We start from the raw sequence: 24536 nt of genomic DNA on the forward strand, positions 1-24536 counted from the left end.
GGTTGAATCCCGGATGGTGTAAATAACATTTCTGTGACATTTAAAACAACGGTTTTGATGGTGGTAAGAGGAGCTGGTGTGGGTGTGGCGCAGGAAACCGCTGCCATTTAAATACCGCATATGAAGACATGTCCTTTTTTACATCGACCAAAATTAGGAAAGTATTACACACTGAGGAGAAAATAGCTCAGTGAGGAAGCTTCAAGTAACACCTGCTAATAAGGTGGTGGGTTTCACAGCCCTAAACATGGATTCCGATATGTCAGATATACAGTATGTAGCACTCACTGAAGACATTCATATTACATTACATACGCTTTGGGAAAAGGGCTAATGCTTTTTCTTTCTACAGCAACATGCAATTAATGAACTATGGAATGAGCTTTAATCCCATTGTGATAAATTAGATTTTTAAAGGATTATACCAAACAATATGATACTCCAGAGTTATGATGTGTGTTTTCTGATAAATTCTTACAAAGCAAATAAATACAATCTGAGGAGTTAAAGAGGAGAAGGAGACGTTTTCTTCTAATTTTAAGGATATAACTAAGGATTATGAATGTAAGAATGGTAGAGTGAAAATAAGCAAATACAAAGGTCCCAGCAGCAGCTTCTGCGTGTCTGTGTGTGTGTGTGTGTGTGTGTGTGTGTGTGTGTGTGTGAAAAAAACGATGGGTGGACCACAGCGACAGCTGACAGGGATGTGTGTGCGTTCCAGCCACCCCCACTTCCCACTGCACGAACCCAAACAAACACTCACACGTAGTACACACAAATCAGTCTGCACTGTCTCTATAGGAACTGCATGTGGCCACCGAAACATGAGGTTTCACTCATTCAGAGAGAAAATCTCCATACACCTCTGAACCAGTGTGCTGTCATATGTCAATGAATCGTTTTAGTTCCGGTTCTTTCTTCAACATTTAACAAAAGATATCAAACATCAAAAAGTACCAATCCTGTAATCCACTAAATAAATAAAGCAACTTTTAAATCAGTTTAAAAGTACTTCCACTCTTGGAGTGTCTAATACACAAGCGTACTGGGATTTAGCAGGGACAACCTTCTGTGTCCATGATGAAAGTGGTGGCAGCAACATTGCCAGCTGCTCTCTACCAAGGAAAATATGTTTTAGCTGCTCAACATTTCAGAGGGAGATGATATCATACTCTGTTTTGAATTGGTTGCATTGGTCATGTGAGCAGAAGTGAGTGCAAAATGGTGAGAGGAGGAGTATGGAAAGGAAGCATTTCCCCTGCAGTTTAGATACATATACTGTAAGTGTTGTTAATGTCGGCTGCGGGCAAACTTACAGTCACAGCGCTGTGAACACTGGGACAATTACACAAGTCAAATCTCCCGAAGAAAAGGCCCGAACCCGGAAGAGCGTTCAGGGCGGGGGTGAAAGTTCAAGGTGACAGTCTCTCTCCCCCACTGTGTGTGTGTGTGTGTGTGTCCCTGCAGTAAACACATCTCTATATCTTCAGTGCATTGTGTGGAGCTGACAGCAGCATAGCTCAGCCACAAAGAGTTGTAGTGTTTTGTGTGTGTGTGTGTGTGTGTGTGTGTGTGTGTTTGTGTGTGTCTGTGTGTGTGAGAGAGAGAAGAGACAGGATTGGAAACAGGAATACTAATAGTTTACTCATTTCACTGTTGGCAGGTCAAGATCTTCATTCCAGATTCCAGTTGTGGGAAGCGGTTAATAGTTTTACTTTTGTCACAATATTAAAATACACTTAACCCCCCAAACCCTCACCCCTTTTCTCTGCTGACGTAAGTATGTATAAATGCTCCTTAAATCCACTAAGAAGCACCATTTCTATCAGTAGGAAAATGTTACAAGCAATGTAAAAGCTGAGGATGCAGGTAAATACGACACTAGGAGTTTTGTTTTGTAGAACAAATATCTGACCTAAATACTGAGGCATTAATGTATTGCAAATATTCAAGTCTTGGATGATGAGCAAATGCACAACATATGCGCAAAAGCATGTGTGCGAGTGTATTTGGGGTGTGCCCGGGGGTTGTCTCTCCCTCCTTGCTCTCTCTCTCACACACAAACGAACGCACATGCATGTGTACAAACACAAATGCACTCACATTCACACACACACACACACACACACACACCTTTGAATCAGTGTAAAGACTGCTATAACATCATTACCTGATCATAAATAAAAGCCCCACTGATGAACATATTGCAAAACTACATAGGATGCATATACAAATAAGCAAATGAATCAAGACAGCTAAGTTGGGGCATGCAAATGTATACAACTCAAAAGGATTTTAGATGTGGGATTATAGCAAAGTTTAAATCACTTTACTGGCACATTTATCCAGTTAATACAGAATATCTTAAAATACCATGTTAGTCACTGATGTCCTGGTGACTTCTTGTGTGTTTCTTCTGATATCATCAAAGTAAGTTCAGTAGTAAGTTATCTCTCCACTAGCACTTTTAAAACCTCCACACATTGTGAGATTTCCTTTATCTATGTTATGGTTGCGCCTTAGTTTGAAGGCTGGTTGAGTTATGGTAACACTTAACTATAACCCCCCCCAGTCAGCATTTACACCATGCAATATAGGGTTTATTAAAGACTGTAATGTGCAGTTTAACATCTCTTGTGAAGACATATGTCATTATATCTGTTTTACGCTGCAGCATTCAGGGTCCACAGGAGGATTGATCATATTAAATACATTAATCAACACTTATTAGAGTATATATATAGTGCTAGCCTTTTTTTTACAGCATATTAATGATAGGGTACAAAAATAAACAACCTGACCTCCAATTCACAGATGTTCAAATTATAATACTAATAATTTAATACAAAATTATTAGTATTATATTTTGACTTCACTTCCTTTTAATTCGTTTTATTTTGGCAACTTGAAGCAGCCTAAATCAACTTTAAGTAAGTTCATGCAATTTTGAATGAATGAATGAATGCAACTATTGGAAAGGATCGGCTGTTCGAGTCTTCCGAACTTCACAGTGACCCGCCCGCCCCTGTGTACAGCGGCGGTTCACATCTGCTCTGATTGTGGGTAAATATCAGTTTGACTTCCGGTCCATTCACTGCGTTGTGTACTCCCCGTGTGACAAACTCTCAGCAGCTGTAATAACAAATCATTTAGCTACCACATACAATCAAAAGAATCAGCGGGTAATTCTAGGTCTGCTCTGTGATCACTGAAGACAGCAGCTCTATAGTCTGTACTGGCTCCTCTGGACTCGGTGACCCCCAAACAACACGCCCTGCTGCAGATGTGTGTAACTTTAATCCAGCTGCGACTGTTTGGATACATTGAGAAACTACTGTGTTTCCAATGTGTTTGAAATATTTGACTCAATGAGAAACTCACCGGTAACATTCCTGCTGCTGTGACACAACTCTGCTCCTCTCCCGTCCCGTTAGACCAACTACTTCTCCTCCTCGACTCCTCTCTTCTCTTCTCCTCTTTTAAGGTGTTGTTTTTTTATCCAGCCTTTTCCTTTTGTTTCTGATATTCCTCCGTACGTCCAAACTATTCGTGTTCTTCCTCTTGTGTGTCTGTAGATCCGCTCAGGTCTCCAGATGCTGTGAAAACCTAAAAAAAAACTCCACTTTCCTTAGTTCAATCCCTCCCTCTTCCTTCCTTCCTCTCTCTCTCTCCCTCTCTCTCCCTCACACACACACAGACAGTAAAGGTCTCTCTCTCTCTCTCTCTCTCTCTCTCTCTCTCTCTCTCTCTCTCTCTGTCTTCTTTTTGTTTTAAGGCCACAAATGAAAAACTGCTGGATGTGAGAAACCTGGAAACAGCCGCTGCAGCTTCACCATTCAAATCTCTGTGACTCTCATCCTCTGGTCATGATGAGTGGGTTGGTGTGCAGGGTGAACTGGGTCACCGTCCTGATCATCCCTCCTCCCATCCACCACCACCTCCCTCCCTCCCTCTCTCCTTCCCCTCCATGTCTTTCCCCCTCTTCCTCCTCCTCACAATATAGCCTCCAGGTTATTTTCATGTGCAGTAAAACTAGGTGGTGGACCCATCGACCACTACAACAATCAATGCTATTTTCCACACATGCTGTTTATTCACTTTGTGCAAGAGCGCCCTCTCTAGGCAGAGTCGGCACCGACGAGGTTGTACTACACTGTTGGAGAGCTTATACTGAGCACTTGTTCAGAATGTATTAAAGGATGTAGTGTGTTTTAAAACAATCCAGTTATGAGATTGCTGTTATGCTTTTTCATAACAGATTAAAAAAGAAAAAGATGAATGAAAAACCGATGTTTGTGTTCAATTCAGTGTTCAATCAATTTGTTCTGGTTACGTGCAAATGCAGTATGGAAAGCAGTGCCTTTAGGACATTACAGCACACACACACACACACACACACACACACACACACACACACACACACACGGTCAGCAAGTTAAGAGACGTTCAGCTGTCATAAATTCAGCAGATTATCACAGAGCCGTCCACAGCGGCCAAGGACACTGCAGAGCTGTGTGTGTCCGTCTGTCCATTTTGAAGTCACACTGTACAAACATTCCAGTACTTAGCACCCTTTGTGTGATACCGTATTTGTCATGTGTTCAGCCTGGTAAACATAAATGGAGTCAGTCTACTGGAAAACAACCGTCAAGTTTCTATTCAAAGTACAAATGAAAAGTGTTCCAGTTTGAGAAGACATTATCGCCATCTACTGGCAACAGGAGCAATCAACACTAGCTGAAAAAGAGTTGAACTTGGCCTTTGAACAATTTGATTCTATAAATATGCAGCTGCTAGATTAAACTGAAGTGAATATACAAACTAATGTATTGGTGCAGATACCCCACATTTTTCTTCATAGCGGTGATTGTTTTTCCTCTGAGAATAAGGGACTAGAAGTTGTTATCTACATCGTCATCACTGTGTATACACACCCATCCTGTTCTGTCCTTTAAAAATGTGGTGAACACAGAGATAGTTGTTTGGTGAGACTGCAGTTGTTACATAAAACAACACGTAAGAAGATTTTTGTCTTTGTTGTGTGGTGCTACATCAGTGTTTTAAACATATCTCTCATATTATTTTATTTACATGTATACGATTTTGTGACACCAATAAAGACCGAAAGTTGAATAAATAAATAAACATGATCTAATATTAACTTTAAAACATGTTCCAGAACATAATTTAGAGCTCTGTTTGCTGTTGATTTATCATTTAAGGAAACAATGATAAACATTGTCCTTTAGGTTCCAGCAAGCAGTTTCAATTTGATCATTGATTAATCAGTCGGTTATTGTATTTGAACCTTAACACCAACTAGAACTCTTCCTAAGATGCATTAAAAAACTGGGTCTTCACCACAGTTCATGGACATTTATTGTGTGTGTTCACTGTGGCTCCTTTGTTCAAGGTTAGTCCCTGTGCGTGTGTTCCCAGGTCAGTCAATAAAGGCAGTCAGCCTTGAATCATCCATTGGCTCCATGATGCTGTGATTCCACACTGACAGACACATTCACACAGTATCGCCACAGCCAGAGGCCATCGCTCACTGTCTCTCACACACAATCCCACACTTAACTGAGGTCGGGCCAGGCTCCGCCTCACATTGGACATCTGTGAGGTTGAAACTACAGCTCAACATCACTGGGAAATTGATCTTGTGTAGAAGCACACGTGCAGTTTGTTAAGTTAGAATTTCAGGTATATACACATATATTCATACATAAATACCCATTTAAGCATATAAGTACTTTAAATGCCTTTTGGGAAATATGTCACACTGATATGAACTGTGTTAATGTGTTTTTTCTCAAGTTCACAACAGACACAGATACAATACTGGACAGTTTTCAGAAAGAAAAAATAACTCACAACAGTTAAAGTACGAAACACTTTAATTTTTCAAGACTAATTGATTTTTTTTTCCTCCAGCAGACAAACATTTCACAAAGAAACACAGTGGAGCCATTAAATAAACACAAAATACAAATAGATAAGAGGTACAAGGGAAAGAAAATAAACAAGACCATCGCAAAGACCAAAATCACAAACACAGCAGCTGAGCAGACAGCCATGTAGGTACAGACCCGGACAGAGACAACGGTCATTACGTTCAGTGGCAGCCATGTTGGCTTCACAGTCCTGTTCCATGCTTGTTTCTGGAAAAACACAGAAAGTTTTTGGAAGATTGTGACGTGACTTTGTTCCAGAAAAAATACTAAGTAGGTAGATTTACCCATTTATGATTTCCTCTTCTGAACACGTTTTTGTTAAATCTGTTTCTTTCTGTGCCACCATCTGGCTGCAGAGCAATGTTTTGGTCAGTAAGTGGAAGAATTTGAAAAAAAATAAATAAATTAGTGTGGACCACAGTGTGATTTGATGTGCAATAAACCAGCACGCCTCTGATAGCACATACTGCCAACTATTTACTCAATGCTATATCATTTTTAATATGTCAAAATTCACAATTAGAAAATCTCTGTTTACATCAGCAGCATTTATTATTTTAGCTGCATTTATAACTTTGTATGTAGAGGGTGACCTTTGTGATTGTTTTTCCACTTTTACAGCCAAGAAAACTTGAGTTCACAGGGACAGTTAAAGGAAGGTATATTTTAATCCAAAATACATTTAGCCAAATTCTGAGAATATCTAGTCTTGGTCAGCTAGCTGTATACTCACTGTGTGTGGGTTAAAAAAAAAAAATTGTATTTGGAGAACAAAGAAAGCTGGGTGACCTGAACAGCACAATAGTGTTTCACCCAATCAGCAACAAGGGTGTTCATGCTCAAACTAAGAATGGGGGGGGGGGGCTGCGATTTCCACAGGAACAGTCGTAAGAAGTATGTGCTAACAGTACTGTAATCATCTTTCTCGGTGTTAGTTTTGTAAATATTACCTGTTACATCTTAAATGAGATAATGTTATCATTAAAGTGTCTTCTACTATCGAGGGATGATGTGAAAAAGTGGCCTCGGATAACGAACACCTCCACAGCTGTTTCAGAACGTGACAACTACTGTTAGCCACTGGAAATGCTAACTCACAGGATTGTAGAACCACAATAATGTTCACAGCGGTTCTCCAATTGCTCAGTGGTGAAGAACCAGACTCCAGCTAACCCAAATAAGATGATGAAATATCGAAAAGGTGAAGGCCCGCGTGAACATCATGAGCTGTTTCAATGTCGGAGAGACCAGAGCTGAATAGGATGAAAGGGGAAAGATAATTTGGTCACACTTGCTTAGTGCGTTGTCCCAATTACTCATGTTTTTGGTTAATCCCATCTTTTTGAGATCAGTGGTTTACCTTGGCTATGCACAGGTAGGAATGTGGGAAGATGAGCTGCTGAAGAAGCAGTGAATTGACTTTGTTCCCTCTGTTCAAATCGATCTACACTCGTTCCACAGAATCGCTTACCCCACCTGTAAAAGGAGTTCAGTCAGACTGTGGGTTTTTCCCTTTAATGTGATGATTTGTGCAGTTCTGCTTCACGTTGAGGTGAGGTTACCTTTAACACGTCCACTCTTTAGGCTCATTTTGATGTAACATCAGAAGTTGTTTGATTACAGTGAATATTTGCAGGACTTCACAGTGAGGTCTTTACATTTCTGAAATTAGATAAAGGGCTTTGAATAACAATCGAGGGGTAAATGTTAACAGAAAAATGTAACCATAGAGGTTAACCCTCCTAAGAAGTTGCGGTGAGGCTATTTTGGGGTTGTAGATTCCTACTGTATACAACAGCTCTGCCCGTTGGCGTCTTTAGAGCGCAGACACAGTTTAGGTTTGTAGCTTTCTAGGTAAAGCAGCTGCTTGGAGTTGAACGCCCCACGACGCTTCCTAACATGAAAGAGACAGACATGAGTAATTACAGGGATGGTACTGAACATGGTACATGAAAAGACAGAGCAGTTGTTATTAATATAAAGTCAAATGTGAAAAAAAAATCTTGACACTCACAGTCTTATGAAGTGCACCGCATCTTCATACTCCATCCCACACTCAATTAGAGCCAGGGCCACCAACACAGGAGCTCTGAGGACAAAGAACAAATAGACACAGGAGTAAAGCCATCTGTTTGGGAACAGAGAAACAACACTCCCCATTAAAAGTTCAACTTTGTTATTTAGTTGAGCTTTCTTCTTTATGAAGTTAAGGCCATATTACTTTGGATCCCTGCAGCTACAGATAAAAGGGCAGCGACAAACATAGCTCAACACATTGTAACATTACAACTGAAAAATAAACACCAAATTTTCACTGGAGCCAAACCGACACATCAAGATATTAATTAAATCGGCCAAATTAAGCTAATCATACATCAGTATTAATTTGGAACAGCTAATACGTAACCAATGATTAGAGAAATAGAAAGAAAACAAGATATATACTTTAGCTTCTTACAGGGATTAAAGCAAAACTAAATCTTAGAGAAGGGTGGCAGTGGGGGATTAATACATCCATGTTGCTGCAGGCTACTTTTGCATTATCCTACAATACATACATTTATATTGAATTCAAAACGAAACCAAACACAAATATCTCAAGTTAAATATTAAAGCACTGATTACATTCTCCACAGCCTTAGTGGCCTACTGGCTAACTAGCCAATTCCAGCTACAAGTCCAACACATATGACCCCATTAAGCAGGTGTTAATGGGGTTTGTGTTCTGAAGTAGAAAATCATGTTTTGATCTACATGGATCTCATATATGTCTGTGGAATCCAGTTGCAGGAAATGTGTCATAGCAACAAGGAACTTTAATCTCTATACATATCATTAGATTTCTTAGTAATTCCTCCAATATCATATCATCATCAACTTTAAAAATCCTCTTCCATGGGCTCTAGATGAGATGTTGTGCATCAGTAAATAACTGATTAGTTTATCTTAGGGTTAGGGTTAGGGTTAACCCTAACCCTAACCCTAACCCTAACCCTAGCCCCTTGTTGGTATCTTAATTTATTCAATCCTGTGTGTGGTGCATACTGACCGTCCCAGTCCAGCAACACAGTGCACAGCCACACAGCAGCCAGGCTCGTCTCTAAACTTTGTCTGAAGCAGGTTCAACCAATCGTCCACCAACCGGTCTGGAGGAGCTGAGCCATCATCAAATGGCCAATCCTGGAAGGAAAAAGAAGTCTTTATTTGATCCGCTCTTTTAGCTGCTAACATATCACCTGTCGTGGGTTTGTGGCGGCTAGTCTAAAATTCACAACATGTTAGGTATGAAAAAATATCACATCTTAAGTAAATCCTTCAAAACATACATATAAACCACACACATGAACTCTAACAAAAATTATTTTTTCTAATCATAAAATCTTCATTCCAAATATTAACCAGATAGGATGAACCCAAAGTTCTCTCACTTCCCTCATTTATAAAAAAAGCTCTACACCAAACATCAAGCACACAAACAATAAAAAGTGACAGTATAATGAGGAGCATGAGACGAAGAGACCAGAACACTTTAAACTGACAGATTAGAACGGGCACCGCATTAATCAGCTTCAATGGAAGATTCACATTCATCACTTACCAGAACTTGTATGCCTTCTTGTTCGACCGGTGTCTTGTCATATGTAGCAGCACACACTCGTACCAAGGTGTTAACTCCAAATGCCTTCAGATCCTATCAGAGTACAGTCATCATTAAAGATACCAAGACTTCCACAATTACATGACAGTAAAGAAATGCAATCTTAAAAAGTGCGCTACCTCTATAAACCTTCCTAGTTGTGCATTGGTGGGGTTGTGCGTGATGAGGAATCTCAGACATTCATAGGAGATCTCCACTGGAGCCGGTCGGTTCATTGTTAGACCAGCAAAGGCTTGTTGATGAAGAATTAAAGATAAGAAGCAAAGTGTGTTTTTAAAAAAAAACTCTAGAACACTAAAAAATTTAAAATAATTTATGGGGAAATGTAAATATTCTACTCAATTGACGATAAAACGTTTTTTGAATCAAAAACAGGGGGGAAAGATAAATAAAGAAGAAACAGGATAAAAATCTAAACTTTTTTGGCAGTGAAGGAAAAAAATCGCTTGAAAACTAAAATTGAAATGAGCAGATTTGGGATGAGGACGACTGGAGAACACACCTAAAGTCCAGAATAAAAAAAAACTGAGGACAGAAAATATATATCCTTCTTTTCTTTCAAATCTCTTAGCCCATTCAGAGAAGACTCGTGAGAGTGAGATGTGAAGCAGGAAGGAAAAGCAGGAAAGTAGAAGAGCAGAAAGGAAACTCCTGGTCCAGATCCTCCCCCACTCCCCAGGACAGGTGACACACTGAATTTAGGCGTGTCTTCATATGATTGAACAAGATGGCAGGAAGGACCTGTGAAAGAGAAAAACAGTGTTAAAATGTATTACAATGCTTTGAGTCTAACTACGGCTGCTTTCAGACGTGCATGGAAGTCTGGACTTTGGGACATTTCTTGCTCTATCAGCAAATAAACATATCCAGAAATTCTCTGTGGGAAACAAAATTATTTTAGTTTCAGCCCAGTCTGAGATGACAGTACCTGATGTCACTGTGTTTGAGTGTATGTCGTATGTGTGTGGAGCCAAGCGTGCATGCTCAGTAGAGATTTGACCAATTTATGAAAAGTATCAATCATCATGTGGTGCTCAGGCCACAAAGAAAAATCAATGTATGGACACAGAGACTTGTAAAACAGTTAGATTTTTTGTGAAACTGTAGCAGGTCTGAGTCATCAGCTGAGTAAGTGGTACTTCACATGTGGCCCAGGAGGCATTTGCCTTTACACAGCAAAACTAATGTGTCCCAGACCAATTCTGAATGTGGTTCTGTGATCAGATCTCAGGACATACTCAGGTGCGTTCATACAGAAATCAGGACCACTTGTGATTGAATCACTCAGTACGGATGTTAAAACCAAGTCTAAATTGGGTCTATGTCAACACTGATATACTACTCTCTGTTGTCACTGGACTGTAACAAAGTACTAACCGTGAACCTGTCTATGACAAGATGTCCCTGCATAGACACACAACCAGTCAGTATCAACACACACCGTGTAGGTGAATGGCAGTGTGTGTGCCTTGCTGCTGTCTCCTGTTCATTTATCCACAATGAGCATCAGGTGCTGGGCTTGGCAAAACTCCCCTCCAAGCCTCGCAAACGCCATACATGTGCAGCCTGAGAGACACAAAATGAAGTCGGTTGTCATGTGTTATACGATACTGCCAACATACACTGCATCAACAGGTGGCATCACAGCCTCCAGGCACACACTCACTGTGCTGATAGCTGAGGAGATGGTTCATCGAGCGCACACAGGAGAATGTGACGGCTCCGGGATGTAGACACACCATTGATGATGATGCTGCTGCTGATGTTCTGGCTCCTGGCTGACAACGGCCCGCTAGCTTAGTGCTAACCTGCTGCGTAGGAGAAAACGTGTTAACATTGGACAGTTGGCACCTACCTGCGGTACATGTCTACGAGGAAATGTAGCAACACCAACCGCCCCGTTCAAACGTTGGCATTAGCATGTGTTACTATCCCGTGAACGAAAGGATTCGCTTTTGAGTGTGATCGACGGGACATGTAATACTCAACGAGCGTTACACAACACAACGTTTCAGAGCGCATGAGTACAGTTAGCTGAGATGCTATCAACAATCTGATACCTGCAGGTCGCAGACAGGGATAGGCTCTCAGCTAACAGTTTAGCACAGTGTAGTTTTACTCACTAATGAGCTCAGTGTTGATCTAAACGCTTGTTTTGACTGGACACTTGGAGCTGTGTTCGGAAACAACCAGCTGAATGTTAGCAAACAAGCTGTGCCATGTTCTGACGTTAAATCACCAACTAGCTACCAGATAGCTACGTGCTAGCTCCTTTTCCAAGGCTCTTATTATGAACGCAAACAGATCAATTATAACCATGTGATTTTAAAATACTGGTCAGCATCCCCTTCTGTCGTTAGAGGCTGCGCTGGTCAGGTCAAGGAGAACCAGGTCAACAACCATGTTCCCAGAATAAACAGCGAGCTGACAGTTCCAGGCTAAAAGCAGCGGCAGGTTTTCAACATTAGCCGAATGACAACAGCCACAGCAGCTGGAGCAGTGTCGAGGAAAACACACGGTTGTTTTGAATACTCACAACTAGTAGTTGTTTGGCGATAAATCCCGACGCTTCTTCTACTGACGGAAAAGAGTCTGCGAAGGAGACATGTCGAACAGAGTGGTCGAGCTAGCCACAATAATACCAACAGCTTCCGGTGCCGGCATTATGAAAATAAAACACGAAAAAAGTCGTTCACGTTACAATGTTAAAAGAGGGAAATTACCCTTTAAATTGTAGGCTACCGCTCTTCACTCAATCTGCCTCCTGAGCGTATAACACATTTTATAACACATACTGGAAATAATGTTTATTCAAGCCTTGTAGGCTTTAGTTATTTATTTTAGCCGATTTTCTCACATTTGATCAGTTCACGCACAAATGAACTTAGCTATGCTAATGTGATGTACAGGTCTATACTGTGGTCAGACAAACTAATGTCGAAATAATTGCTGCTATCCAGTGTTTATGACGTTCACAGCCAGTGTTGCCAACTCCTCAGTAAGGAAAGTAGCTATTGGCTGTCCTAAAAGTCGCTAGATGTCGCTTAATGTCATCGCCTAATTTGCATAATGTAATGGCCGCTATAGGACGAACAGAAAGTGAGAAAAAAACACCCTAAATATGTTTAGAACTTAAAATAAGCTTTCTTCTACAGAAGCGTATTAAATTCTCTTCACAAAAAAAATATTCTGTTTTTCTTGGATAAATATCTCAGAAATTCCGAGACAAATGCCCCAAAAAAATAAAAGTGAATGCAATACGCTTCCGTATTCTTCTGTTGATTATTTTGTTTTTTTATCTTGCCATTGAAATAGGCCATCATTTCTCAAAATAACTTCATGACTTTAATGCTGTATCTAGACCCACATACATTAATCGATTTTGTCCTGTATTGTTAAATGTTAGAATATCAAATTTAATCAAAAGGCTGTTATGTGGTTTGGAACTTCTAGCTCTAGGTCCAACCCTCCTCCTTTGATGTGCGCTGCAGGATGATGTGCACCGCATGATGATGTGCGAAGTGCGCCGCAGGATGATGTGCGGTGCATGATGATGTGCGCTGCAGGACAATGTTCGCTGCAGGATGAGGTGCGCCGCAGGATGATGTCTGCCGCATGATGATGCACTGCAGGATGATGTGCACAGCATGATGATGTGCTCCGCAAGATGAAGTGAGCCGGATGATGTGTGCTGCAGGATGGTGTGCGCAGCAGGATGATGTGACCCACAGGATGATGTGCGCGCAGGATGATGTGCGGTGATGATGTGCACTGCAGGATGATGTGCCGCATCATCGTTGAACCGGCAACCTTCTTGTTGGAGAGCCATCACTCTAACCACTAGGCCACATGGCAGGATGATGCCGCAGGACGGTGTGAGCCAATGTGCGCCCCGGGATGATGTGCGCTGCAGGATGATGTGCGCTGCAGGATGATGTGCGCAGCAGGATGAGTGCTCCGCAGGATGTTGTGCGCCGCACGATGATGTGCCGCAGGATGATGTGCGCGCGGGATGATGTGCGGTGATGATGTGCACCGCAGGATGATGTGCCGCACATCCAACCCCATAAACTATACATGTCCTCCTCTACCCACTGCGACAGAAAGATGGACAGACAGACAGACAGACAGACAGACAGACAGACAGATCCAGAGAGTGAGTGGGTGAGTGATGATAAATGACTCGATTAATCCTTGGACGTGTGCATTTGTCAAAGCAGCTGCCAGTAAAACAAAGTAGAGAAATTAAATGCTGAGAAATATGATTTATTTGGTCCAATTCAGTGATTACAGTGAACACTGAGGGAGGTGTAGATGAGAAGAAAGTTACACTTTATCAGGTTTTGTTATTTGTTACACATCTCTCTTGTTTTTATCTGGATCTAATTTATTCTTGAAGCCTACTTGAAGAACATTCACAATTGATTTGTCTTGTGGTCTTATTCTATGGAGTTATACACTATCAAAGAACCTCTTGCAATAAGCTACTGAAACTGTTCAATACACAACATGTATTCAAATCTGATTTAATTATATAATTTAGTAATTAAGGGGTCATATGGGAACTCATCGCACAGTGTAAAAACACATTTTTGATTACACCCCACAGGCTTCTCAGACCTGTGTAACAAGATTAAGGGTGTGGCAATCCTTGCTCTCCCTTACTCTTTGTCATTCTTTCTGGCACACACAACCACACACACACAAAGACACACAGGTATGTTGGTTGGTAAGGATGGATATCCTGTCAATAAAGTCTATGTGTCTGTTCCTTCACGTATGTACACTGTGTTAGTAACATGGCTCATAAGGAGTGGAGTCTCCATTTCCTACAAACTGACAAGACAGGACTTGTAGACATTTTTTAGTGTGAATGTGTGTGTGTGTGTGTGTTTGTAGTGACGTAGCAGCTGCTGAATCTGGTTTGGCAGGATTTCTGAGGAAAGGGCGAGAGCAGAGACAGACAGAGAGGGAGAAAGGAAGGAGAGGAACACTTTAAGCTACATTTTCCTTCACTACGTTTAACTACACTGCCGGGCATTAATCTCCTGCTGGGGCTCGTACACTTTTGGTTCTGGTGTTTAAGGAGGTTTTCAGCACAGGGTAAGTTTGCTCTACTTCTTCTTCTACTATTTACCTAAATCTGTATCACATGGCTGAAGGGTAAACAAAAGACTGTATTCAAATGGTACACAAACCGAGTTTCTATAGTTTTCTCATTTTTACCTCTAAAACAAGATGGATACAAGTTGTAAGTTTTAACAGCAATGAGGAAAACCACAAATTTAATTACAACCTTAAAAAAAGACACAGTGGGAGTCACTTTTTCCTTTAGCAATGACTAAGGCACAACAATTTTCAGTGTGGGAAGACATTGAGCCACTTCTATAAGGGAACAATTAGAGAAACAGAATATAATGTTTATAAAAACTGTAGATTCAACACACAGATAGAGGTGGGTGGAGCGGAGACAACTAACACTAACATTTTCCACATCACCCATGATGATACATGAAGCATCCTATTGGCTCCTTAAATTTAACTCATTGTAGTTCAGTTTGGTCGCTGTTGACTATGTGATGATTTCCTCAAGTTTCATTCCCTAACAGATGTTGAAACATTTATTTGCTGATGGATATAAAACTAATTCCAAACTAGATTTAACCCAGGGTAGTGATTGGTAAAAACAACTATTACAAACCAGTGTGAGCCTCAATGCTGCTAAAAACACATTTGATTTTTCTCTTGCTGCACTGGAGTTTAAAGTGTTAACACAGGAAATTCCTCAGTAAAGAACCACCCCTGTTTTCTCAAATCTAAATATTGTACTCTCTTTTAAACAGTGAGTGATCCTCCACTGCCCAACAATCCATACAGGCCTGAAGGTGGTGTTACAGATCGCATATGGATTGAATTTTCTCTACTAGTTAAATGGGAAATCTGAATTCAGTTCAATTCTTTGTATATGTTACTTTAAAAAAAAGTATAAACACCTGAACCTCGGCCTCACGTAAGTTGTATCACCTTATAAGTTCACTTTTCAAAGATTTATATAAACAAATGAAGAAATTCAACTTGATTAGACTAGCACTGGTTGGAATATTCCAAACTTACTATTAGTTTGACATCTACAGTAAAACAAAAACTGAGCCGGAAATTATTCTGTTGTTTACAGAGTTAGTATTTCTGTTCAAATTAAGGATTTCAATATACATAGTCAGCCATATGTGCCCATGAAAACTCTGTGATTCAATAGAAAACTCAACATTTGTCTCCATATATTTTTGCTTTGCATGGACCATTTATTAAAACATACACTGCCCAGTGTCAAGGCAACACAAACTCTGAAACCTACCAGATGTCAGCAGCTTTAGGATTAAGGTTTTATTTACACTGGACTCATCATACTCGTCTGTTTCATTTAAGAACCTCATTACCTTTACACACAAAAGCCTTCTAGGGCTTTCACCATGTTCATTCAGCAGCAGCAAACAAGCCGAGCAACACAGCAGCAGAGCTCAGTTATAACACACAAATTAGCTGTGTGTACAGTATCACCAGGGTCCATGATGAAGCGTAGAGACATAGAACACTAATCAGCCACAACACTAAACCAGCATTTTGTTCATGGTCAATGTCATGTAAAGCTGAATTCAAGCACACGTGTGAAAATCTGCTATTTCAACAAAAATATATGAAGAAAAAGGTTCACACTATAGCTTTAAGAAACACTCTGCTTTCTTGTTGAAAGTTAGATGCAAAGATTGATACCACTGTCATGTTTGTATGCTAAATATGAAGCTACAACTAGCAGCCCATTAACTTAGCTTAGCATAAAGCCTAAAAACTGGGGAATATGCAATGTTTCACGGGGGTTATGTGCCAGTACCAGGATACAGCTGCACATCATTTGCAAATTATGTTTTCATACTACAGGGTGTATGCGAAAATGGAGTATAAAACCAGCTCCGCCACAGTTTCTCTGTTTACACTCTATGCAACAACTGAGCATTTACCTGGAATTTTTAGTCAGAGGAATGTTTTTTGAGGAACTAACTTAAAGGTTCCTGCAGACTTTTATTCAGCTATGTTTCCTAGATTGAATCCGCATATAGCAGCGATGTTACTGAACTTAAGTGCTCGTCTATTAACAAAGCATCCTGGCAGGGTTGCATACCGACCCCTGTTAGCAAACTGAAGCAGTGAGCTTTTGATTTATACTTGAAATAATGCAGAGCATCCAAGCTTTTCAATTTCAAATGTCATTGACTCACCTGCATTAACATAGATATGATTTGGATATTATAGGTTTCTCACTTTAGTAACTTCAAATAATACAATGGTTTATTTAAGATCTCAACAATGACATCCCCAGCAAAACTTTTTGTCACGTCTGTTTACGTCGACGACTACTGATGATGTACGTATGATAATGTATAGATGACAGACTATTTCAAATGCTTAACTGGAGCTCTGACTGCGTAGTCCAACTCACTCAACTGACACATATCTGAACAGCGGACCTTCCTCAAGATCAATGTCTTCTTGTACCTGAGGTGCCGTCACTGTAACAAAGTTTAACAGTGTCCTTGCTTAATACCACACATGAACGCTGTTTTTAAATGATTCTATTTTTCGACTTTACTCTTGAACCCACTGGGCCTCATTCCACCAGTTTAAGCTTCTACCATTCAGCCTTAGCACAGATTATCATATCGACTCCTTTACATACTGCTAAATGAGGGCATGGAGTAGGAGTGAGGAAATGACTAAAGCAAAGTGCTTCCTGGTAAAACTTAGTGTCTTCGATGCCGTACATAATTGAAGTATTCTATTCTGTCACGTGTATGAACCTATTTGAGGTTGCTGAATTATGGGAACCTGATAATATCATTACCCCTGAATGACTATTCAAAAAGCAATACACAAATTTAATTTACTGTACCATCTGTATAAATACAAAGAGGAATAATCCATAGTTATATGACCTGAAAATTGTTTAGAAATGTCAACTCTCTTACCTTGGAGATTTGTAATTAGGTTGGTATGATTCACGCAAGCCTGGCCAAGCTCCGTTTAGGGTGCAGCTGGTGTTTCAGGCAAAACTAGTCATATGACATACTGACAAGTGTTGGATAGGACGAGGTGTGGCAGACTTATAACTGTAAAAAGTCCAAATTTGACGCCTGTGTACAGTGGAGCAAACAATGTTCACCTATGATTCAGCTATGAACTGTTTTTTCATTTTGTCTTGAGAATACGGAAACATTAAAAGTTTCTCTCCTCTCTTTTACAGGGTGCGCTTGTGTCTATCACCTGGACCAGTAGAGCAGCAGGGATGAACTGGTCGGGCCTGGAGAGTCTGCTGAGTGGAGTCAATAAGTACTCCACTGCATTTGGGAGGATCTGGCTGTCCATGGTGTTTGTGTTCCGTGTGTTGGTGTTTGTGGTCGCAGCGCAGAGGGTTTGGGGGGATGAGAACAAGGACTTTGTGTGTAACACCCGGCAGGTAACAAACATATAAAACAACACATTTGTACTTTCAATGTGTTTTCAGTTTCCCATTTAAATGTACATTGTGAACTTCATGCCAAGTTGAATGATGGATTTAACATTTAAAAACACCTTCAACTGACACAAACAGCACAAAGTTTACCTCTTAAATATATATCTTTAAAAGGTCCAACTATAGAAAAATGTTCACCTGAGGCAAAATTAGGGGTCATTCAACCCCCATTAGTCCCAAACAACCATAGGCTACTTTTTTCTGGTCGGAGCAATGTTTTCAAGCATTTTTGGACTGTGTATGACTCACTGATCTTTGTGAGTTAGTTGTGAAGCTCTTTGAGACGTCTATCCCTTTAGTTGTCACAAATACTCAACCTGTGAAAACAGTCATGTGGGTTTTAATGAAAAATAACCCTGTTTATGTTACTTCAGATTGAGCTTGAGCTCTTTTTAACAGAGGCCATGTATTACAAACCTCTGTAGACAGAAGGTCATTGATATGACCTTCTGTCTACATATATCAATGGATATATGATATATCCATTGATATATCCAGTATACTTCCCATAAGGGCACTTGACACAGGTTAAAAACCTTTATTTGTTTGAGCCTATCTCTTGTTACTACCTTTAAGTAACAGAAGTGTTGTGTGAAGCCGTGAGAGTGGCCCTTTAATACCTACACAGAAGACCCATATATGATGACAATTTTACAGAATGAATCAAGAAAACTTTCACTCTCTCAGCTTGACCTTCTAATGATAAAGTCGATGCATATAAACAGTTATTACTTCTTCTTCTACATGCAGATTATTTTTACCAGAGTTATTAAAACCTTCATCACATGTTTGATCCCACCCTGACAAAGTAGTGATTTTATTGTAATGCATTTATCATGTCATGGATGAGGCATTAACTACCAAAACAAAATAATGTCTTTCTTTTCAGCCAAATTTCATATTTTTCACTGACATGAATGCAACAACCTATGCTTCATGCCATCACAGTCATTATAAAAGTAGTAATCTATCTTTCTCTTTAGCCTGGCTGCACCAATGTCTGCTACGATCACATCTTCCCCATCTCCCACATCCGTCTGTGGGCTCTGCAGCTGATCTTTATCACCTGCCCATCATTAATGGTGATGGCTCATGTGAAATTCCGCGAGGGCAAGGACAAGAAATATGAATCGCTGCATCACGGCTCTCACCTGTACGCCAACCCCGGCAAGAAGAGAGGGGGGCTGTGGTGGACATATCTGCTGAGTTTGGTCTTCAAATCTGGATTCGACGCATCATTCCTTTACATCTTGTACAGGATTTATCATGGATATGACCTGCCCAGGTGATTATTATGTCTAATAACTTTTTTAGTTACAAAAATTGTGTTTTCTACAAACTCTAACTGGGTTTACTCTATTCTTAGGTTATCCAAATGTTCCCTGGAACCATGTCCTAACACAGTAGATTGCTTCATCAGTCGTCCAACAGAGAAAAAGATCTTCATGTTGTTCATGGTTGTATCCAGCATACTGTGCATCTTCATGTGCATCTGTGAGATGGTTTATCTCATTGGGAAGCGCATCAGCAAATTGTTGAGGATCCGACACGAGAACCAGAGACTCATATTTGCTGATCAACATGAGCTCACCGACTTAGCGCCGCCGAGGTCGATGTATCGGAATCGGAAGACAGATCCGACACTGACTGACAGCCAGCTGAGTTTGAATAAGCGGGAGAAGGTTAGAGAAGGTACTACAACTACGACACTGTAGGACCCAACCGCCACTATGCCATGGGTGTTTTACTAATGGATGACCTCACAACAGGAACATGGTTTACCTGAAGCTATTATTCCCAAGGACTAATGGGGCCCAGTCCTGACCTCTGTGATTCTGTCATCCAGCTGAACACGAACCATAATTCTCCTTGAGGAGGATGGCCAAGACTGGCTAATTGCATATTGTAGTTCCTAATTGAAGAAGAGGACTGTTGGTAGCAATATGCTACTGGGACAACGCTTTGTGCCACAGATCTGATCATCTTATGGCCGACAACATGAGGAGACATATCCAGGAGAATTACACAACGGATGGATTCTCATGTTGCGTTTTCAGGAAATTGTAAATTGATTATTAATTCATGAGGAAAAAAATGATATTGTAAATTATAGCACTTGGTATCTTCAACATGGATGACACCTTTGCCAACAGCCTGACTGAGAAAAGGAATGTTTATATTTCTTCTTCAACAGGGACCAAAATACCACCAAGAATGTATGAGCTGATGCCTCGAGTTGAGCGTTGAGTTACACAATCTTTCATGTTTATATCTGTCCTCCAGGAAAGTTGATAAATATTTTTGTATTTCTAAGGGCTTTGTGGCGAACCAGCTGTATTTGACAATAAGCTAATTCCTTATTGTGTTTGTTAAGGGCTCTTGATTATCAGATTAAAAATATATATTGCAGTAAATTATTTCTTTTTTGGTTGTTTTATATCAGGGGAAAGAATTCTTGCTGTACAAGCAAGATGTAAGTTGCTACAAAGCTAATTTGTGCATTAGGTGATTACACACTAGTCCTTCCATCGTTGAGTTTACATTACAAGAGATCAACACTTCTACAAACCAGGCTAGCTGGTTAGCATGCATCCTTTTTTTTAGCTTTGGCTGCATATTTAAATATACCCCACAGACTGTTTAGATGCTAACTCATTCTTTTGTTCGTTAATATAAAGCTACAGTGACTCGCTAGACAAGACAGGTTTTTCACAGCTAGCTAGTCAGCACGGTCACTTCTGTAGAAGTTTGGCTATGTCGCAATAGCCACATTTACAAACAGTGCCATTGAGGACAAGGTAATTTATCCTTAATTATCTGGTTAAATCCCAGCTACTTCTGTTCTGACTAAAGCCTGAAACATGCTTCTGCGTTTTCACGGGCCCGTAAGAGCAAGAGCCCTTCCGGGTCCCTTAAGGCCGAATTATACTCGTGTTGCACGGACGCACGCATGCACGCAAGACACACAACACGCCCCTTTCGTGCCCTCTGGCGTCTTGCGTGCGTCGGTCGATTTTTCTAACTATACGACAAAACGACGCGAGCCTCACGCAGCCCGCAAGGCTTGTGATTGGTCGGCTTACTACATCCCGTCCGGAGTCTAGTTTCCGGTTTCATGCCCCACAATACGCGGAAATCACAGAAGATTTAGAAGAACGAATATGGACCAAATTGAAGAGCACTTGGCAGAAGAGATCCGAAAGTATGACCACTTGTATAACCCGTCATTGACTGGCCGATTTGTCCGCCAGAAATAGGCTATGAGGAGCCGGAGTGACGATATAAATAAACATTCGACAAAGACGAAGACGTCTCTTCTTTGTGTGTTTTGTTTTCGAAAAAAAAAAGTTACTCCGCCTAGTGTTCTGGCGGTGAATTGCGTTGCAACACGCGCAACACGTTTAGGAAGCATAAACCAAAATGGATCCGTCGATGCAGCTGCGTGGCCTTCCGCGGTTGCAGTCGCAGGACTATAATTAGGCCTTTACGTGCTTATGTATCCCTCCTTACGTGCTGACGGGTGTCGACCCCCTTTTCTAAAATTTACGGCAAGGTCCGCAAGCTCACTCAGTCCGCAAGGCTGTGATTGGTCTGCTCTACATCCCTTCTGGAGCTGCATTTCCGGTTTCATGCCCCATAATACCGGCAGAAATCACGGAAGATTTAGAAGAACGAATATGGACCAAATAGAAGAGCACTTGGCAGAAGATATCCGATAGTATGATCACTTGTATAACCTGTCACTGACTGGCGGATTTGTCCGCCAGAAAAAGGCTACGAGGAGCCGCAGTGGCTATGTAAATAAACAATCGACGAAGAAGAAAGAAGGCGTCTCTAAGGTCGTCTTCGGCAAAAAGCATTACTCCGCCTAGTGTTCTGGCGCGGAATGGTTTTGTAAGACGCGCAACGGTTGGGGAAGCATGAATGAAAACGAGTCTTGCGCCACAGCGGCATGAAAAGACGCAGACGCAGTCGCAGAAGCATGTTTCAGGCTTAAAAGTCAACTGGAATATCATAAAAGTTTCTTTGAAAAACTGACTTATATTTGTTTACAAATATGATTTAACACTTTCGGTTATCCTCGATTGTTTTCACCACAGATTTGTAATTTCTCTATGTATTGTTCAAAATTCATTGGTGAGAGGAGAAAAGTACATTAGCAATAGATGCCATGAACAAATTCAGGTTGTATTTACTCAGGAAACAAATTTTCCCATTCAGTTTTTCATGCTTGAAATATGATTTAATTATGATACTACTGGATAACAACATTGTCATAGTTCAATAAACCAAAAGAAACCTAGGCTGATGTGTGTCTACTAGCTGAACTAGTACAGCTGACTGAACTGACTGTTCATCATTTATTGGCTTATAATGCATCATCAAAGGAGAAATCAAGATGATTAGTGATTGAACACCTCATCCACAGCATATGAAAATCAACAAGTTTTTGATAGAATTCTAACGGCAGATGATAATGATCATAGTGACATGACCTACACTCATGTACGAGATGATGGTGTTGGGTGAGTCAACACGGAGGAAATGCTGAGTGAAAAACTACAGGTCCGACAGAGTAATGAAAAGTTCACTGTGCTGTTAACAGAGGTGTCAAAAGTATTCCCATTCATGAATCAAGTAGAAGTATAGATACTAGGGTTTAAAAATACTTCAGTAGAAGTTGAAGTATCAACTCAAGCTTTTTACTTAAGTAAAAGTGTAAAAGTACTGGTTTCAAAACTACTTAAAGTATAAAAGTAAAAGTAATGTAAAGGGAATTTTTTTATGTTAATACATTAAAGTACCATATGTTTACTGCTGATTATTAACATGCGTTTCATGGAGCGGTAGACATAACTAGTTGCCAATAAGTATTGTAATAATACAAAAAGTCAAACTTCAGTGGAATGTTATTAATAACCTTTATTGGAAGAGACCTTGAACTTGGACTAAATCCTGTATGAAGAACAACACTACCGGTAGGCTTTGTTCAGCCGCAAAAGCAGCAGGTTCTCAAAGTTATTTGAGCCTATGCATGCTCTACCTGGTCTGAAGATGAGCCCTGCAACACTCAATAGTCTTTCACAGGCTGCTGAGGCCCTGCTCTTTGTACACACCGCCCTTCGCTACTACCGATTGGATGGTTTAGTGAGGTCCTCGGATCGGCCCCGCCGGAGTCGGTAACGGCCCTGGCGGAGCGCCGAGAAGACGATCAAACTTGACTATCTTGTCTAGAGGTAGTAAAAGTTGTAACAAGGTTTCCGTAGGTAAACCTGCGGAAGGATCATTACTTGTACAGCCTGATTCGACTGCATGGCACCCCCCGCGTCAGTCACGTCCCACACGGACTCCGGTTGAATCAGGCTTTCCTCAACCCCTGGAGATTACCACCTGCAATGCTCTGCAAGAGAATAACGAAGTACAAGGTTGTGAAAACCACAAGAGGAGGACGTTCATATGGACTCTTAATCTGAACAAGATCCCATATGCAGGCAACATATTTCATACTGCCGCTGCCATTTCTCATTTAAGGGTTTGCTCAGTGATCTTCTGCTGTTACTTCCGAATGTGTTATCGAGTATTCAACTTCATTATATTAATCATCAATTTTATTTACATTAAAAACCATTTGGAATAGAACGTTATGAATTTAAGCAATACATATACAAAACGTATAAATTACGACGAGGATGGGATTCGAACCCACGCGTGCAGAGCACAATGGATTAGCAGTCCATCGCCTTAACCACTCGGCCACCTCGTCTGTAGAACATGATGTCCCACAGTGCCATCTTGTGGACAGCTAAAAAGGGCTCTGTTGTGTTTGTTTGTTTCACGTGATGTGGGGATGATACATTATATAACATACAAGTATATCAAATGTCTTTCTACCTCATCTGTAATATTCAAGGTGATAATCTCTCACAGTGCTGTGGAACAGTGCATATTTAATCCCTCCACTTCTGTCAGTGTGAATACAGATACATATGTAATAAATATGATAGATAACATAACACAACTGTTTAAAACAGTGGTGAATGGAGATTATAATCACATTTAAACTGTCATTACACATCTACACTGAGTCTAATTCACTGTAAATTCCATAACAGGCTAAATAAACGAGGTGGTTATAGCAGTGGTGTATATACGAGCGTGTATCAGAACATTTGTGAGAAATATATAGTCACTATCACATGCAATTTACACATGTATCGTATTGATATTAACTAATAATAACAATCAAGTGACAACTAAGCACACTAAAGTGATGTGAAACTTAGACTGAGGTAGTTAACTTGCTTCAATCTGTTCTTTGGACGTGTTAACGTGGGTAGGAGGGGGATCAGGCACCGGC

At 40.5% G+C, this 24536-nt stretch overlaps 3 protein-coding genes and 1 non-coding gene across 10 annotated transcripts in view; 1 reads left to right on the forward strand and 3 right to left on the reverse strand.

Annotated features, from left to right (window-relative positions):
- The window catches only part of LOC133962145 (apoptosis-stimulating of p53 protein 1-like), a 45782-nt gene extending 42087 nt beyond the window's left edge, over positions 1-3695 (reverse strand). The window contains exon 1 of the mRNA XM_062397615.1: positions 3382-3695. Coding sequence (XP_062253599.1) covers positions 3382-3390 — 9 coding nt within the window. The 5' untranslated portion in view covers positions 3391-3695. The remainder of the gene's footprint in view (positions 1-3381) is intronic.
- A 2184-nt stretch (positions 3696-5879) lies between these two features.
- Positions 5880-12267, reverse strand: LOC133961883 (protein tyrosine phosphatase type IVA 2-like). 7 transcript variants are annotated; one of them, XR_009922049.1, is made up of 11 exons: positions 12149-12257; positions 11279-11420; positions 10990-11178; positions 9732-10353; positions 9553-9645; positions 9004-9134; positions 7969-8043; positions 7741-7848; positions 7517-7616; positions 7315-7430; positions 5880-7207 (listed from the first exon to the last, which is right to left on the reverse strand). XR_009922049.1 is itself a non-coding variant. In XM_062397256.1 (10 exons), exons 5-10 carry the CDS (start codon positions 9825-9827, stop codon positions 7595-7597), a joined length of 525 nt encoding a protein of 174 aa, XP_062253240.1. In that variant the 5' UTR covers positions 9828-9844; positions 10115-10353; positions 10990-11178; positions 11279-11420; positions 12149-12258; the 3' UTR covers positions 5880-7594. The 7 variants fall into 7 exon arrangements, 4 of the variants coding, with proteins under 4 accessions (XP_062253240.1, XP_062253238.1, XP_062253239.1 ...); XR_009922047.1 differs by having other exon boundaries at positions 5880-7430; XR_009922048.1 differs by having other exon boundaries at positions 7315-7616.
- A 2290-nt stretch (positions 12268-14557) lies between these two features.
- On the forward strand, positions 14558-20595 carry LOC133962421 (gap junction beta-4 protein-like). Its single transcript, XM_062398025.1, has 4 exons — positions 14558-14715; positions 17909-18121; positions 19162-19463; positions 19545-20595. The coding sequence occupies exons 2-4, from the start codon at positions 17951-17953 to the stop codon at positions 19891-19893; spliced, it is 822 nt and encodes a 273-aa protein (XP_062254009.1). The 5' UTR covers positions 14558-14715; positions 17909-17950; the 3' UTR covers positions 19894-20595.
- A 3265-nt stretch (positions 20596-23860) lies between these two features.
- On the reverse strand, positions 23861-23942 carry trnas-gcu (transfer RNA serine (anticodon GCU)). The gene has a single exon. It is a non-coding gene; the product is annotated as a tRNA-Ser (tRNA).
- Between the last annotated feature and the right edge of the window lie 594 nt (positions 23943-24536).

The sequence above is a fragment of the Platichthys flesus genome, chromosome 10 (assembly GCF_949316205.1).
Source record: "Platichthys flesus chromosome 10, fPlaFle2.1, whole genome shotgun sequence".
Classification (NCBI taxonomy): Eukaryota; Metazoa; Chordata; class Actinopteri; order Pleuronectiformes; family Pleuronectidae; genus Platichthys; species Platichthys flesus.

Excerpts from the sequence above, each read along its gene's own strand:
- LOC133961883 (XM_062397254.1), bottom strand. The coding sequence starts at position 9,827 with ATGAACCGACCGGCTCCAGTGGAGATCTCCTATGAATGTCTGAGATTC. Across the intron at positions 9,646-9,731 it reads AACTAGGAAGGTTTATAGAG|GATCTGAAGGCATTTGGAGT; the intron begins GTAGCGCACTTT and ends GTACTCTGATAG. Across the intron at positions 8,044-9,003 it reads TGTGTTGCTGGACTGGGACG|AGCTCCTGTGTTGGTGGCCC; the intron begins GTCAGTATGCAC and ends CTTTGTCCTCAG.
- LOC133962421 (XM_062398025.1), top strand. The coding sequence starts at position 17,951 with ATGAACTGGTCGGGCCTGGAGAGTCTGCTGAGTGGAGTCAATAAGTAC. Across the intron at positions 18,122-19,161 it reads TTGTGTGTAACACCCGGCAG|CCTGGCTGCACCAATGTCTG; the intron begins GTAACAAACATA and ends CTTTCTCTTTAG. Across the intron at positions 19,464-19,544 it reads CATGGATATGACCTGCCCAG|GTTATCCAAATGTTCCCTGG; the intron begins GTGATTATTATG and ends CTCTATTCTTAG.